The sequence below is a fragment of the Saimiri boliviensis genome, chromosome 9, assembly GCF_048565385.1.
Source record: "Saimiri boliviensis isolate mSaiBol1 chromosome 9, mSaiBol1.pri, whole genome shotgun sequence".
Classification (NCBI taxonomy): domain Eukaryota; kingdom Metazoa; phylum Chordata; class Mammalia; order Primates; family Cebidae; genus Saimiri; species Saimiri boliviensis.
In genome coordinates, this window is record NC_133457.1 from 47,080,197 (window position 1) to 47,096,266 (window position 16,070).

The 16,070-nt window shown below is 44.7% G+C and overlaps 1 protein-coding gene across 6 annotated transcripts in view; it reads left to right on the forward strand.

The window, feature by feature from the left end:
* The window catches only part of GPD1L (glycerol-3-phosphate dehydrogenase 1 like), a 67,622-nt gene that overhangs the window by 18,684 nt on the left and 32,868 nt on the right, over positions 1 to 16,070 (forward strand). For 3 of the 6 annotated variants that reach the window (XM_074405787.1, XM_074405788.1, XM_074405784.1), the window contains exons 2-4: positions 2,155 to 2,332; positions 11,772 to 11,912; positions 13,406 to 13,544. In XM_074405787.1, the coding sequence (XP_074261888.1) occupies positions 2,225 to 2,332; positions 11,772 to 11,912; positions 13,406 to 13,544 (388 nt within the window). In that variant the 5' untranslated portion in view covers positions 2,155 to 2,224. The other 3 variants (XM_074405786.1, XM_074405783.1, XM_074405785.1) reach the window with 3 other exon arrangements.

A 16,070-nucleotide genomic window follows, 5' to 3' on the forward strand; every position in this document is an offset into this window, starting at 1 on the left:
CCTCAAGAGTAAAATAACTGAAATTTCCCTTATTAATTTTTATCCTGTCACTTTAAGCCCCATTGAATCCCACAGGACGTACAGACATGGTCTGGAGGGCCTAGTTCTTAACAGTCCCAATGTTTGCCTAAATTTTCCTAACGCTAGCCAGGCGTGGTGGCACGTGCCAGCAGTCCCAGCTACTCAGGAGGATGAGGTGGAAGAAGCACCTGAGCCGAGGGGTGGGGGGCGGGGGTCGAGGCTGCAGTGAATTGTGATCATAGCACTGCACTCCAGCCTGGGTGACAAAGTGAGATCCTGTTTAAATAAATAAATAAATAAATATTCCCAACTCATTGCAGCAGATACTACAGGTTTGCCTCTGGTTGCAAATGTTTGGCTTCCCCAAAAGGCAGCTGTAAAGGGGAAAACAAGTGTATTCCAGTAATCACAGGGAGGGATTCCTGGTTCTGGTTTATTTTTCCACTTGGTTTACCAGACTTAGATTCCTGATGTCTCACAGCCCACCGTCAGTTGATGCTCAGTCCCCCAGAGCCACACTTGCTCTCTGTGACCTTGTGAAAGTTACTTGATGCCAGGGAACACTGTGAACCACAGCCTTTATCTCCCTGTGAGTACGTGAGCAGCTGTTTCCAAGATTAGAATAGAGGTGGTAGTGATGATGGGAGATTCCTGGCCTCCTTTCTACAAAGCGTCAGTAGGAGAATTGGATTAATGGGTATTTATCTAATAACTTGTTCTGCTGGCATAGAATAAGAATTGCACAGGTACAGCTGCATAGCCTTGATATCTACAGCTATTCTTTTGTGAGAGAGGAGGATACTGGAATTCTAATCATTCATTGCACAGAGCAGTGGCTCTCAGCCCTGGCTGCACATCAAGTCACCAGGGAGCTTTAAAAAGTACAGATGCCTGTTCCCACCGCAGAAGTGCCGGTGTCATTGGCCTGGGGTATGGTCTGGGATTCAGGACTTTTAAATCTCCCAGGTAACTCGTGCGCAGCCAAAGTTGAGAACCATTTATTTAGTCTATCCATTCTATCTCAGGAAAAGGATGATAAGAATCTCTTAGAATCTGTTAGAATTATTTGAATTTTTGTGGTAGTTAGAGCACATAGGTTTATATGCTGAGATGAATCATTGGGTTAGAATAACAGATTCATCAGGGGATGAAGATAAATGTCTCCAACATGTTCGGCATCAGCTTGGCTGCCCCACCTTTTGTTATCACCCGCTACTCCATCTCATCAAACTGTCTTGAGAGTAATTGTGAGAAAAAGTCACAAACGCGCTAACACTTGAATTTGCAAGATGCTCTTTGCTGCATTCTCTCATTTGCTCCTCACACCAGGAAGTCATCTAAGAAACAAGCTTTTTCTCAGTTGAAAGTCCAGAGGGGGAAGCTGACAGGCTCAGCGAAGATCAAGTGCCCACCCTGGCTCCATCAACGGCGCCTGTGAGATGGACACAGGTGCCTGGTCCGACCCCCTCTGCTGCAGCGACCACAGGCAGACCCGCGCTGCTGTCAGGAAGACGGATATTCACAAGCCAGGGTCATTCTCGTCCCTTGTAGGAAAGCCTATGGGAGACTGAGCCGTCACTAGAGCATGTTTGCTGGATCGAGATGCAGAGAAAAGGAGCTTGAGGGCCAGAGGCCAGCTTGGTCGTGGGGAGGAGGGGCCGCAAACTGTTTGGCAGCTGGGCCCCGTGCTCTCCCCCGGCTCCTCTCCTGGCATCCACTCAGGTTCTTGTCTTTCCTTTGCGATTCTGCCTTGCGTCTGTTGCAGTTCATCAAGACACAGTTTATTTTACCATAGCTACATCTCAATGTCCTTTGAAGACCTTCTAGGGTCATTTTCATGCTTTCGGGTAGATTTCTCTTCTGCCTATGATGCTGTCGATAGGTTGAGTCTTGCAAGTTTCCAGGGGTAGTGCTTTTTGAACTTAGACCCGATTCAGTCACTTCCCCAGTCACAGGCAGTGGTATTCCACGTGAAAACAACTGTTTGAAATGGCTTGGGGCTGATACACATCACATCAGGAGTAAGCTCAGTGTTTGAATCCGAATCAAAACACAAATCTTCTGAATTTTAATAGCATGCTTTTTCTCTTCTGCCCAAGTGACTGGACTTTTTTCTTTTCCACGGTTTTGTAGGGGTTCAGCTGTTGCAAAAATAATTGGTAATAATGTCAAGAAACTTCAGAAGTTTGCCTCCACAGTCAAGATGTGGGTCTTTGAAGAAACAGTTAACGGCAGAAAACTGACAGACATCATCAATAATGACCACGAAAATGTAAAATATCTTCCTGGACACAAGCTGCCAGAAAATGTGGTAAGACTTTGGGGTGAAATGTACATTAGTTCATTCTGCAAGTTGTTCTTGGCTGAGCAGCCCCCGGGACTTGGACCTGGGAAAGCTACTTCCCTTTCCCCAGTTCCTTTCCAGTACCAGTTGGTTGGTTGAGTTTGGTTTTCCTGACTCTGAAAATGGTTTTCCTATTAATTTGCTAAGGATGCCTTAACAAAGTGCCGGACTGGGTGCCTTAAACAACAGAAATTTATCTTTTATAATCCTGGAGGTTTTGAGTGTGAGATCAAGGTGTTGATAGGGTTGATTTCTTCTGAGGCTTCTCTGCTTGGCTTGTAGATAGCATTTCTGTATTTCCATGGGGTCTTCCCTGTGATCCTGTCTCCGTCCTAATCTGCTCTTATAAAGATAGCAGTCGTGTTGGATAAAGACCCATCCAATGACATATTAAGTTAATTACCTGTTTAAAGACACCATTTCCAGATATAGTCACATTCCGAGGTACAGCCCCTAACAGGCTTCCTCCTGGGCATTCAAAGTGCCAGCCATGTCTGGAGCTAACAAACTTGCCTTGGGCTGTTCATACTCCCCAAGTAGCTCCTGGTGTACCCTCTCTAAGTGCATGAGGTCAGCTCGCTAGGACAGCTAGTGCACTGGTCTGTGATTAAAACCAGGGTCAAGGCCTAAACTACAGAATGAGATAGAAGAAAATGGGAAAATGTAGGACTGACAGTTTAAGTTCAAGCTTAGTAGGTCTGGGAGAGAAAAATACAGGTTATTGCCTGACCTCCTCCTATTGACTTGCCGGGGAAGAAAGAAATGAGCTTGGGGAGTGAAAAGGGTGTTCCCTGCTGCTTGTCTGAGTGGCATTTATGAATTTTTTCTGTTATCAGATTCGCCCCTTTGTGGCTTTCTATCCTAATCTCTTTGAAAACCAGACAGTTGTGGCTGTCTGATTCCTACGGTTAACCCAGGAAGTTTATCCCCTTTGTTAATGAAATACCCTTTACTGCATATGTTCACTCACCAAACCTTACGGGTATGTACTGTGCATGCAATGCACGGCGCTGAGTGCTGGCGACAGAAAGAGGAGTAAGACACTGTTGCTCTCCTCAAGGAACTGAGCAGGGGAGACTGATCTCTAAATCAATAAATGTGGGGAAGTTTTAGTTACAGTATTCGTTAGCGTCAAGCACTGTGCTAAGTAACACATACAGTCTCATTTAATCTTCTCAATAACCCTCTTAGGTTGATACTACTGGTTTTCCTATTAAGATGATGATTTTGATTACATAGTGGAGGAAACCAAGACTCAGAGAGGCGAATGAACTTGTCCAGGGTCACACAGCTAAGGGTGATGTTTCAGATTGATTCCTGGTGGACTCATCCCTGAGCATGCTGAATCTGTTGCCTTCCAGACAAGGATGACTTTCTCCTCTGGACTTGAGTGAGCCAGCATTTCCCTACAGTTATTCTTGGTGCAGTTGGTGGGGGTGGAAGAACGTTTAGAATTATGAGCTTAGAAGTTAAGTTGTCCAAATATCTGCTGGAGAGAATAAGAGAGGCAGCTGTTTCCACCAAAATGGAAAGGCCTCTGGGGTCATCTCTAATCCGTTCATGGGGCAGATTATTCTTTTGAGCTTTACTTTTCTCATTTTTATCAGAATTGGTTGCCCCTTCCCTTCGGTAAACTACATGCCTCATTGTTAAATTCCTCCCACAATGCCTGGCACCAGTCCCTTGTGTACCTGTCTGTCTGCCTCCACCTGCCCCCCAGTGTGTGACCTTGCTTTCTGGTTCTTTATTCACCCCCAGTCCGTAGCACAGTGCTTCTCCTACGGTGAATACTGGGGGAATGTTGGGGGAAGTGAATCTGCTGAGTGGTTCTGTGAAGCTGGAGCCTGTGCTGCGAACAGGGAGAGTGGGAGGGAAGGAATCTATATAGAGCAGTCGAGAGAGCCTGGCCCCCACACGACTGACTCCACCACCCACCCCTGGTCACCGGGTGTGGACAGAGGCAGGAGAGAAGGGAGGAAGAATTCACTCCCAGAACCCTGCTGATGTCTATTAGAGCTCTCAAACTTATTCCTCCTGTTTAAGTGGAATTTTTGACCAACATATCCCCAGTCCCTCACCCTCCAACCTCAGGTAACCGCTTAAAAGGCCAGTTTTTAATTATTGTTTTTCTTTCCAATTTAAGCAGGAGAGGTTTGTTGCATTTCCATCAACACTAGCTCACTGTTTATGCTGTCGGTTGATGTGCTGACTTCAGACTGAGCCTTTTCAGCGTGAAGCCCCCAAGCTGCTGCCCACCTGACCCTTTCTCAGGTCCACTGTCATCATGTGGCCCTTCCCACATAGGAGCCTTCTGTTACACTGACTTCACCATGTCATTGCCTGCTCACTAAAAGCTGAGCCCATCTGAGTTTGTGGTTTCCCTTTAGATCTGAATAAAAAGAATGCTCATAATTTTCTGTAGTCTGGGTGCAGTGGCTCACACCTGTAATCCCAGCACTTTGGTAGGCTGAGGCGGGCGGCTCATTTGAGGTCAGGAGTTCAAGACCAGCTTGGCCAACGTGGCAAAACCTTGTCTCTATTGAAAATACAAAAATTAGCCGGGCATGGTGGCACGCACCTGTAGTCCCAGCTATACTTGAGAGGCTGAGGCAGAATTGCTTGAACCCAGGAGACAGAGGTTGCAGTGAGCTAAGATTGCGCCACTGCACTCCAGCCTGGGCAACAGCAAGACTCCCGTCTCAAATAAAACTGATTGTTGATCCTGTTTTCTAGCTCTGTTTCCAGAGTTTGTGTTTGGAGCTTATCAAGGTAGAGGGCTCTTCACTTCCCTGTTCCAGCTTCAGCCAGCCTGGGTGTGACACCAGGATTTAGATTTCAGCGCCCTCATGAAGTACAGTTGCCATTGCCTCTCATCTTCTGCCTGCTTTTAAAAAAACTACTTTACTGAGATACAATCCACAGACCGTACAATTCAGTGTCTTTTTAAATACATTTACATAGCCGTGCAGCCATCACTATAGTGAATTTCAACACATTTTCATCACCTTGAAGTCTTGTACTCTTTCTTAGTCACCTCCTGTTTTCCCCAATTGTCCTACAGATCTATATAACCACTAATCTACTTGCTATCTCTATAGATTTACCTATTCTCAATAGTTCATATAAATTGCATCTTAAATTTTTGGTCTTCTATGACTGGCTTCTTTCACTGCACATAATGTTGTCAGGCTTCATCCATGTTGTAGCACATATTCCTTCCGTTTTATGCCTAGATACTATCCTGTATCCTGTATGGATGTCCCACATTTTCTTTACCCATTATCTGTGTATGGTCATTAGAGTTGCATCCACTCTTTGGGTGTTATGAATAATACCTTTATGTACAATGTGAACCTTTATAGACAACATTTTGTATGAACATATGTTTTCAGTTCTTTCATGTGTGTACCTATGAGTGGATATACCTTTTTCGTGTGTGTGTGACAGAGTCTTGCTCTGTTGCCCAGGCTGGAATGCAATGGTGTGATCTCGGCTCACTGCAATTTCCACCTCCTGGGTTCCAGCGATTCTCCTGCCTCAGCCTCGTGGGTAGCTGGGGCTACAGGTGCATGCCACCGGCTAATTTTGAATTTTTAGTAGAGATGCGGTTTCACCATGTTGGCCAGGCTGGTCTTAAACTCCTGACCTCAGATGATCCATCCACCTTGGCCTCCCAAAGTGCTGGGATTACAGGCATGAGCCACCTTCCCAGCCAGATATAATTTTTGAGGAACTGCCAGACTGTTTTACAAAGTGGCTGTACCATTTTGCGTTCCTATCAACAGTGTATAAAGTTTCCGTTTTCTTCACCGGCCCTTGCTGTTATCTGACTTTTTAATTCTAGTGGGAATCTAATTCATGGTTTGCTTTTCAATTGCCTGATGGCTAACCAGTTGAGCATCTTGTGCTTATTGTCCTTCGTATATCTTTGGAGAAATGTCTATTTAAATCCTTTGTTATTTAAGAAATGGATTGTCTTTTTATTATTGAGTTATACAAATTCTTTGTATAGTCTAGATACAGGTCTCCTTTCTCCACAAGTGTTTTCTCATGCTCTATGGGTTTTCTTTTTACTTGCTTTATGGTATCCTTTGATGCACAGACTTTTTAATGATGAAGTCCAGTGTTTACCTTTTGACTCTCCCACTAAATCTTTGATTATAGTTTCTTGCATCGGTCTGTATTCACTAATGTCTCCTCAGCACCTGGAATAGTGCCTGGCATTATTTGTGGTCTGAATAAATGCCAGGGATAGTAGATGTGGTGAGGAAGAACAAACCAGGATGAAGAGTTTTGTTTCAATGCTTTAGGTGGTATCACATGGGGAATAAGGTTAGGGCAAGACTTTAAAAAAATTAAGCATTTACATTTGGGCACTAGGGGTGGGGTAATATCTATTAATTTTTGCTGAAAGCCTTCTTAAAATTAAAATATTAGTTCAGTGGGAAGCCTCAGTGTTAACTCCTCCCTGGGTTTAACTCTTTGATTTCATTAGATTAGTAGTTTTCCCTGGTGATCTTCAAATTTTAGTGTTCTTCAGATCACTGGAAGAGCTTCCCAGGGATATGTGGGCCCGCTCCTATAGTTTCTGATTCAGCAGGTTTCAGGTGAGGTCCCTGTATGTGCATTTCCCATAAGTTCCCAGGTAGTGGGGATGCGGCTGGTTCAGGAGCCATGCTTTGGGAATCATGGGTGTATATAATAAATTGATATTATTGGTGATGTACTGGGGAATCCAGGCAGTGGATAGCTGTTTTTCCAGAAGCAGCCTTACTTACCAACAGTGGCATGTTTACATAAGCGTCATCAGATAAGGTCCTCTGTCTAAGGGTCATGTTTTTGCATGTAGGGCCAAGTATGTGAATTTCACCTAAGATCTTGGCGGAAAGTGAGATGAGAATAGAGGGGGATTGGATTACAATATGTTTGAGCCTCTGCTACATCCCAGGTACCACACTGCTATGTGTTTTACTCCTGGTGTTGTGTTGAATCTGAGTGCACATCCCCCAGAGAATGTAGGTGAGCTGCTGTGGCATCCGGTTAGCTGACTGGCAGTAGAGCCTGGCCATGATGCTTTGTGCACCCACAGCACCTGGACCGTCGTTAAACCACGCCATTCTTGCTAGGTACCAGAATTGTTTCAGCATGCAGATTCATAGACTTGAGGTAGAAATAACTGTAGTGGCCCTAAGAGATTAGATAAAAATGAGAGCAGCCCTGGTACCTTTTATTTGGCTTACCCTTGTTTATCTGTCATCACTATGATGTTGGTATGAAAAGGTATGTGGCAAGATTCATGGATTTTAGGGGGAAAAGTCTTCATTTGAATTACAGGAAAATTGTTATAATACTATATTAAAAAGATATAAAAGTGTTACTTTAATTCTATAAATATACCTTTAGATATATCTGTAGGCTCAAAAAGGCCTTGGAAGGAATGTACCAAAATATTGACAGTGATTATTTCTGGTGCCGGGAAGAGCAGTTCTTATTTTCCTACTTAGATGCTTTTTCTTCAGGTTTGATCCAGTGAGCCTATTTATAGTCATGAATGAATGGAGAAAGCATTTTCATCCTAATTGATTTTAAAGAGCATAAAATAGCATCTTTGGAGGGTGAGGAGGTCAGTCGCCGTTGATGGGAGGGAGATCTTTTTCTTGCCTGCTCTGATGACTGCAGATAACATGTTGCTCATAGGTAAAACCTCCTTAAGCACACACTGTGGGCAGTGATGGTGGGACCCAGAAGGCACAGAAGAACCTTCAGGCTTGCCCACACAGACTTCACCAGCTTTGTTTCCGATGATTTTTATTTATTATTATGCTTTTATTAACTTTGACCAAGAGCACTGGGCTCCTGAAAGTCTGGACATTAAGCAAACCAGCCCTGATGCCTTCGTTCTGAGTTGTTTGTCCTACTTGCCATTGGAAGGCAAGACCTGTTGTTCAGAGTTGTGCTTCCCGCATATTTCAGGATCTGGGATGACAGACACCCTCAGAAAGATTTTTGGCAGGAGGCTCACAAAATCAGTTGCCATTTCCAAAGCAGCATCCTGATTATTTTCAGAGCAGAAAGTTGGGTAGGGGCTTAGCAAAAGGTTTTATTCTAAAAGATGAGATTCACATGATCTCATTAGCTGATGAGAACTTGTTCAGATGCTACGTAAGAGGAATAATGTTCCATGAATGGACCATGTACACCATAAAAATACAGCTCCCATTGTACGCATTGCTTCTGTGGGTTAAACCCTAAGTATTCCACCAAGGAGAATAAGCCCCAGTCACATTGTCCTAGAGACCATCACATTCGCTACCACCTGCAAGTTCCTTCTTTTTTGAGATGGCTGAAGTGCAGTGGCAGGATCTCAGCTCACTGCAACCTCCCCCTCTTGGGTTCAAGTGATTCTTATGCCTCAGCCTCCTAAGGGATTACAGGCGTGCACCACCACGCCTGGCTAATTTTTACATTTGTAGTAGAGATGGGGTTTCGCCATGTTAGCCAGGCTGGTCTCAAAGTCTTGGCCTCAAGCGATCCACCCACCTCAGCCTCCCACAGTGCTGGGATTATTACAGGCATGAGCATGGTACCTGGCCTGCATCAGGAGGTTAATGGAATAGAATCAGAAAATGCCTTGTTGGAGGGGGTGGAGTCGCCAGGTATGAGAGGATTAATGTAGCAGGTGGATTTTTGGTAATAAACCTTTGCCGCTTGTGACTACCCAGCCTAGATGACCAACCTGGAGAAGCCCTTCCAAAGAGGAAAGTAGGCAAATAGGCCTTCCCTGCCTTTGGGTCTGCCACTAACGAGAGAGAAGTGCTGAGCTTTGGGTTTTGATCTGCTGTAGGGGGAATGACTCTAGGTTGTCATTCAAACCAGCTTAAAGCTAAATGTTTTGTTTCATGTAACCAAAAATCCAGGTAGGGCTGGCTTCAGGTGCAGCCTGAACCAGCAGCTTCATATTAAAAGGGCCCTGTTTTTCCCTCTGTTTCTCTGCTTTGCCATCCACAAAGCTGGCTTCATTCACATGGGAGCCCCATGGCGTAGATTCTCCCCTCACATTTGTAAGCATGGATGTGGTAGTTCCAGACTTCACAGCAGCATCCCACACTGTTCAAAGACCCGTGGCTACTCCTGAAGAACAAGGAAGCATGTATTTCCCAGAAGACATCTGCTGGTTTCTTGTTGGCTCCAATTGTTTAATGTGTCTTTAGCCTGAACAAATGAAGAACCATCCCTGGAATGGGGTAGGGCCAATTCCACCCAAATGGCTTGGTTAAAATGGGGAAGTGATAACTTTTGAAGGGAAATTTAGGGACACTTCTGCTAGAAAGAAGGGGAATGGAGGCTGGGCAGTAAATTATAGAAGTCCTCCGCACCTCCTGGAGGGATAAGGGAATGAAACTTCAGATGTTCTAGGTGGAATCCTCTGTGTGAGGGAGTAACTCTTAGCACAGGTATTAGTCAAGGTGACAGGCCAATATATTACAAGAGACGTAATAATGTGACAAAGGACAAGAGACTTGTCTTCCTCTCACACGGAAGTACTCTAGTGCTATGCTTTATGCTCTTATTCTTGGTCCCACGTTTGTTTGTTTTTTTCCTGTAGCGTCCCCTAGGCCTTGTGTCCCTCGCTGGGGTCAAGGCTAAGTTGCAAGGTTTTCAGCTCACAGAAAGGGGTAAGAGAAAGTGTGGAAGAGGCAACCCGCTGTCTTGAGGCCTCTGGGCTATCAGTGGCACCCACTTCTCCGTCTCACCTCCAGTGATGAGAACTTGTTCCCTGGCCATGTGTAGCTGCAAGGACTGCTGGGAAACACAATCCCTGGCCAGATGGCCAGTGACCAGCTTTCAGGTCTGTGATTACAGAAAAGGGGACAAGGAACTTTGGCTGGGAGTTGGTAGTCTCCATCACAGCCCCCAAACCAAGTTTCCTCAGAGGCTTGTCCACTCTGATTGATGCTCCTATGACAGACATGGTTTCCTCAGAGAAGAATCTTCATCCAGGGCCTTTCACTGTAGGAACCAGGAATGCTTAATGGAGACTATATCAGTAGGTAAGTTTAAATGCATATGACAGAAAATCTAAAACAACAGTGGTCTAAGCAAGGTCAGTGCTTGTCCATTTCTCCCTCACGTAAAGAGGTTTGTGGTTGTGCAGCATCACAGTGGCAGAGACTCGCTTTATTCCACTGTTCTGCCATCTCAGCATGTGTTGTTGCTGGCCTTCTCCTGGTCCAAGGTGACTGTCTGAATTCCAGTCATACCTTCACATTCCCACTGGCAAAAGGAGGGAGAAAGGCCTTCCAGGACATTTTCTAGAAGTCATAGTCAGCACTTCCATGTACGCTCCCTTGATCAGAACTTAGTCACGTGGTACACCTAAGCTGCAAGGAGCACTGGGAAACATAGCCTTCTTTGCCGGCATTCAGGAGCCCAACTCGAAACTAGAGGTTCTAATGCTGAGGAAGAAGGCAGAACAGATACTAGGTGCAGCAAGCAGCCTCTGCCAGAGACCATGTGCCCTGGAGTCCTCAAGGCATGCCCTCACTTCTGCCGTGTTAAACTGATCTTCACCCTTAAGGAAAGAAAGCGTCATAATAGCTGACACGTATTGAGTGTATATCAAGTGCCAGGCAGTTTTCTGTATCATTTACTTCTCACATCGGCACTCTCAAAGGAGAGATTAGTGTGAGATCATTTACTGAGGGGCCACGAGGTTGAGGGAACCAACAGGGGCTGGTGAAGTGCTCAGAGATTTGCAACAGCAGGAAGCCATTACCACCCCTGAAAGGGTCAGGGAAAGAACATGTCACCGGCCTGAAGCGGGCTTAGAGACATGGCCTTAGAGAGAGGCTGCCTGGCAGCAGGGGCAGCTGTAGGATGAAGCCAGGCCAGAACCACTGTGAGCCTGGGCAGAAGAGGCCCAAGGAGACTGATAAATACCCTCAGCCTGTCTCTCCTCCCGTCTTTTGATCTCGTGACAGTGCCTCCCATTGGCTGAAGCCCACTGGAAGCCAGAGAACAAGGGAGCCTGGGAAACAGTTTAGAGAAAGCAGCCTCCTGGGAATAGAGTGGGGCAGAGAAGAGCAGAAAATGGATGGAGAGCTGGCGAGGTGGGAGAGCAACAGAGAGCAACCCACACAGTGTTATTAGGGGTGCCTTTTGCAGGTAAGGCAGTCGAGGAGTGGAGAGGATAAATCACCTGCCCAGCTGAGACAGACGCAGGACCCTCTGCTTCAGACCCCACAAGGAATAAGGAAGGCCAAGCAAACACACTTGCCTTCCTTGTCTATCTGTGCAATGCTCTGCACATAGTAGGCCTCTGATAAATGGTCCGTGAGTGAAGCTGTGTGGACAGGCATGGTTTGATGTGGGAGGAGAAACGGTCTTCTCTGCCTTTTGGTTGCAGGTTGCCATCTCAAATCTCAGCGAGGCCGTGGAGGACGCAGACCTGCTGGTGTTTGTCATTCCTCACCAGTTCATTCACAGAATCTGTGACGAGATCACTGGGAGAGTGCCCAAGAAAGCACTGGGAATCACCCTCATCAAGGTAACTCGAGTGCATCTGCCCAGGGCCAGACGTTGGTTACCAGGAAATTTCATTTTTTCATGCTTTCATCTGCTTGAGATTTGGAGCTGAAGGGGGGAAGTTTTTCATTCGTGTTCTTAAAGATGCCCGAAAGGTCATAAAAAATGTAAGACTGGTTTAGCTGAGATTTAGAGTGAGCTGCTGTGTTCTGTTGCAGCAGCAGTGACGTGCAGAGCTGTGCCACCCCATCCCGTCCACTCTGGGGGCTCAGCCTGCCATCTGGAAACCACCAGTGGTTTGAATTAGCTGGGAAATCAATAACCGTTAGTGCCCGTTCCTGGATATATACCCTAAAGCCTGTGTTTTTAACCATGAACCTCCAAAGGTCCACAGATTGAATGCAAGAAGTTCATGCACTTAAGTGTGGAGGAAAAAAATCCTTGCATTCCAATTCATTTTAACCTCTAAGTGAAATGAGCATTTTCTTCATTTATGAAGGTAAGTCACAGCCAAAGTTTCAGTAACAGTAGTATTAGCAGGATCAGAGACCTTGTTTTCAATATGAGTCACAGGGCTTTCATTTCACTTTATACCTTTTTCAGATATCTCAAGGTATCATTTATACTTGTCACTACTTGGAAATCGTGGTAATTATTAGACCTGCCATGACATCTTTTTCTAATTGCATTAATAAAACAGTGCATATATTACTTTATCATACATTTGTTTTTTTTAACAAATTTCAATATAATTGGATTCCTGGGCTATTTTAGGTATTTTGTTTTATGCATATGAAATTCTGAGAATGAGTCCATAAATGTCACCAGACTACCAGGGGTAAGACCCATGTCGTTTAAAAGATTAAGAACTCCCGAGAGAGGCTGTCCCAGAGCATTTACAGATGAATGTTCCTGAAGACAAACCAGAGCAACCCAAATGTCATCAGCAAGAGAGTAGACAAATGAAATGTGAACGATTTATTTTGGAATTCTATGCAGTAAGTGAACAGAAACGAACCACAAGGTTCATGCAGCCACATGAGTGAATTCTAAAATGATAATGTGGTGCAAGACAGCGCATCACAGGTGAATGGCGCAATTCTCTTTATAGACTTGAAATACCAGGGATAATAATATATAACACTGTTTAGGGACCATCTGGTGTGGTAAAATAATCAAGAAAAGCCAGGGAGCAATGCGTACAGCATTCAGGACAGTGGTTCACCCTGGAGAGCTGGGGTAGAAGGAGGATGATTGGAGGGGAGACGCAGGGGACTTCAGTGGTGTCATTCACGTCCTATTTCTTAACGTGAGTGATGAGCACATTTATTTTCTTCGTTTTATTTTCACTTAAGTTGTACATATGCAGTATACACACTTACTCTTGTAAGTAGGAGATACTTTTCAAGTTGTGTCGCCATGGGATACCTGAATCTGGATTACTTATGAAGCCGCGATCCCATGCCTCTTTGATTTGGAGGTTCGTTTTCTCCTAACTTCTCCACATGCTTGTAGGGCATAGATGAGGGCCCAGAGGGGCTGAAACTCATTTCTGACATCATCCGCGAGAAGATGGGCATCGACATCAGTGTGCTGATGGGAGCCAACATTGCCAATGAGGTGGCTGCGGAGAAGTTCTGTGAGACCACCATCGGTAAGCGCTGCCTGGGAGGGCCCCAGGAGTCTGGACGTTTGCTGTTTGAACATGTTCATGTTCCATTTCTGATATTTTCTGTAATAGACTCTTCCCTGTCCCTCTTAACATTCCTAAGTGGGCATTCAGTGGAGTGGGGATTTTATATAAGGAGGCTATTTTGTGGGACTAAAGAGTTTCAACAACCTCTGGACTGAATATAAATGAATATGGCCAAGGAGACCATTCTGACTTGCTGTGATCCAGTAATCAGTTATTAAGGTTAAATACAAAAGTGCAAGGTTACTTGTACCAAGGAACAGGTGGCTGCATCCATGGTAAGGGACTTCTGGCCTTAGAAACCCAAATTTGTTTTTTCTTACAGTTGCTAGCATCTGGATCCTCATTGATTCCAATGAGATCTAAAAATTGGTTAGAATGATCCCCATTTTCAGGTGAATAATAAGAGTCAGAGAATAAATTACCTGCCCCAAGATCACACACTACTGTAGAAGCCAGGAACAAATGTGGGTCTTCTGTTTCCTGAAATAGTAAGCCTTTTCTACTCTTACACAGTACAGAGTACCAAATAGGTCATTTTTAAACCCTTCCCTCCCTTCTCTTTCTCCTCTCTAGGAGTCTTCAGTATCTGTTGTTGCCATCTTCATGTTCATAAGTACTCAGTGTTTAGCTCTCACTTATAAGTGAGAACATGCAGTATTTGATTTTCTGTTCCTGTGTTAACATGCTTAGGATAGTGACTTCCAGGTGTATCCATGCTACAAAGGACACGATTGCCTTCTTTTTTAATGGCTTTGACTGTTAGCAGTTTCTGAATATTCTTCTGGAAAACATTTGTGTGTATATGTATGTTAGTATTTACACATATGAATGTGTCTTATTCTTTTACAGTTAATTTTTTTATTCATCTGCAGTTTTATTTTTGATTTAATTTAATTTTTTTTTGAAATGGAGTTTCGCTCTTGTTACCCAGGCTGGAGTGCACTGGCGTGATCTCAGCTCATCGCAACCTCCACCTCCTGGGTTCAGGCAATTCTCCTGCCTCAACCTCCTGAGTAGCTGGAATTACAGGCACGCACCACCATGCCCAGCTAATGTTTTGTATTTTTAGTAGAGACGGGGTTTCACCATGTTGACCAGGATGGTCTCGATCTCTTGACCTCATGATCCACTTGCCTCGGCCTCCCAAAGTGCTGGGATTACAGGCATGAGCCACCACACCCTGCTCATCTGCAGTTTTAATGTAGCCTGTGAAATTGTCATGTAATTACTTACGTTTTTCCAAAAAGATTATTAACTAGTTTCTTCCAGCTCAATCCTATTTGCCAATAATCCTTTCCCAGTTCATTCTGTAAGGCTAAGTCTTCATCTCCAATCCCTGATCCAATCCTGTACTCTAGCCCTGTTTGTTAAAAGAAAGTTTCCAGTTGGGTGCTTCAGGATTTTTTGGTTTGAAAAGACAAACAAAAACACACAGTTACATTTCTTTCCCCCTGGCATTTCTTTCCCCAGTGCTTCTATGCCTTCTCTTGGGTTGGACTGTGGTAGGCACTGATGACCTGAATTAAATTAAGTAAAGCATTTCTGGGTGGAGTGGCTCATGCCTGTAATACCAGCTACTCACGAGGCTAAAGCTGAGGATCTTGTGAGGCCAAGAGTTTGAAACCAGCCTGGACAATGTAGCTGGGAGTTTCCAAAAAGGAAAAAAATATATTTTTTTAATTAGCCTGTTGTGGTAGTATATACCTGTAGTCCCAGCTACTCAGGAGACTGCTGTGGGAGGATCACCTTGAGCCTAAGAGTTCCACAGAGGCTGCAGTGACTGCAGTGGCTCTGATCACGCCACTGCACTCCAGCCTGGGTAACAGGAAGACTCTTAAAAAAAAAAATTAAGTGAAACATTGAAAGTGAGATAGAACATGAAATGGTTTTATATAACCTGAATTAATTAATTTTTAGAAGTAGAGTCTTATTTGAATTCCTGGCCTCATGGGGTCCTCCTGCCTTAGCCTGCCAAAGTACCGGGATTACAGATGTGAACCACTGTGCCTGGCCTATAACCTGAATTTGCTCATGAGAAAATATCAGACAAGCCCAAGGAAGAGATGTGTTACAAAACAACAGGCCTATGACAGTTTTGACTCTTCAAAAAAGTCAGTGTCATGAAAGACAGTGAAAGGCTAAAGGAGTGTCCCGGATTAAAGAGGACTAAAGAGATATTAGCAAGCCAGGCGTGGTGACTCATGCCTATTAGCTCAACACTTTGGAAGGTCAAGGTGGGAGGATTGCTTGAGTCCAGGAGTTTGAGACCAGCCTGGCCAACATGACGAACAAAACCTCATCTCTACTAAAAATACAGCAAATAAGCCGGGTGTGGTGGCACACGCCTATAGTCCCAGCTACGAGAGGCTGAGATGAGAGGATTGCTTCAGTGTGGGAGGTGGAGGCTGCAGTGAGCAGTGATCGCACCACTGCACTCCAGCCTGGGTGACAGAGCAAGACCTTGTCTCAAAAAATAAAAATAAA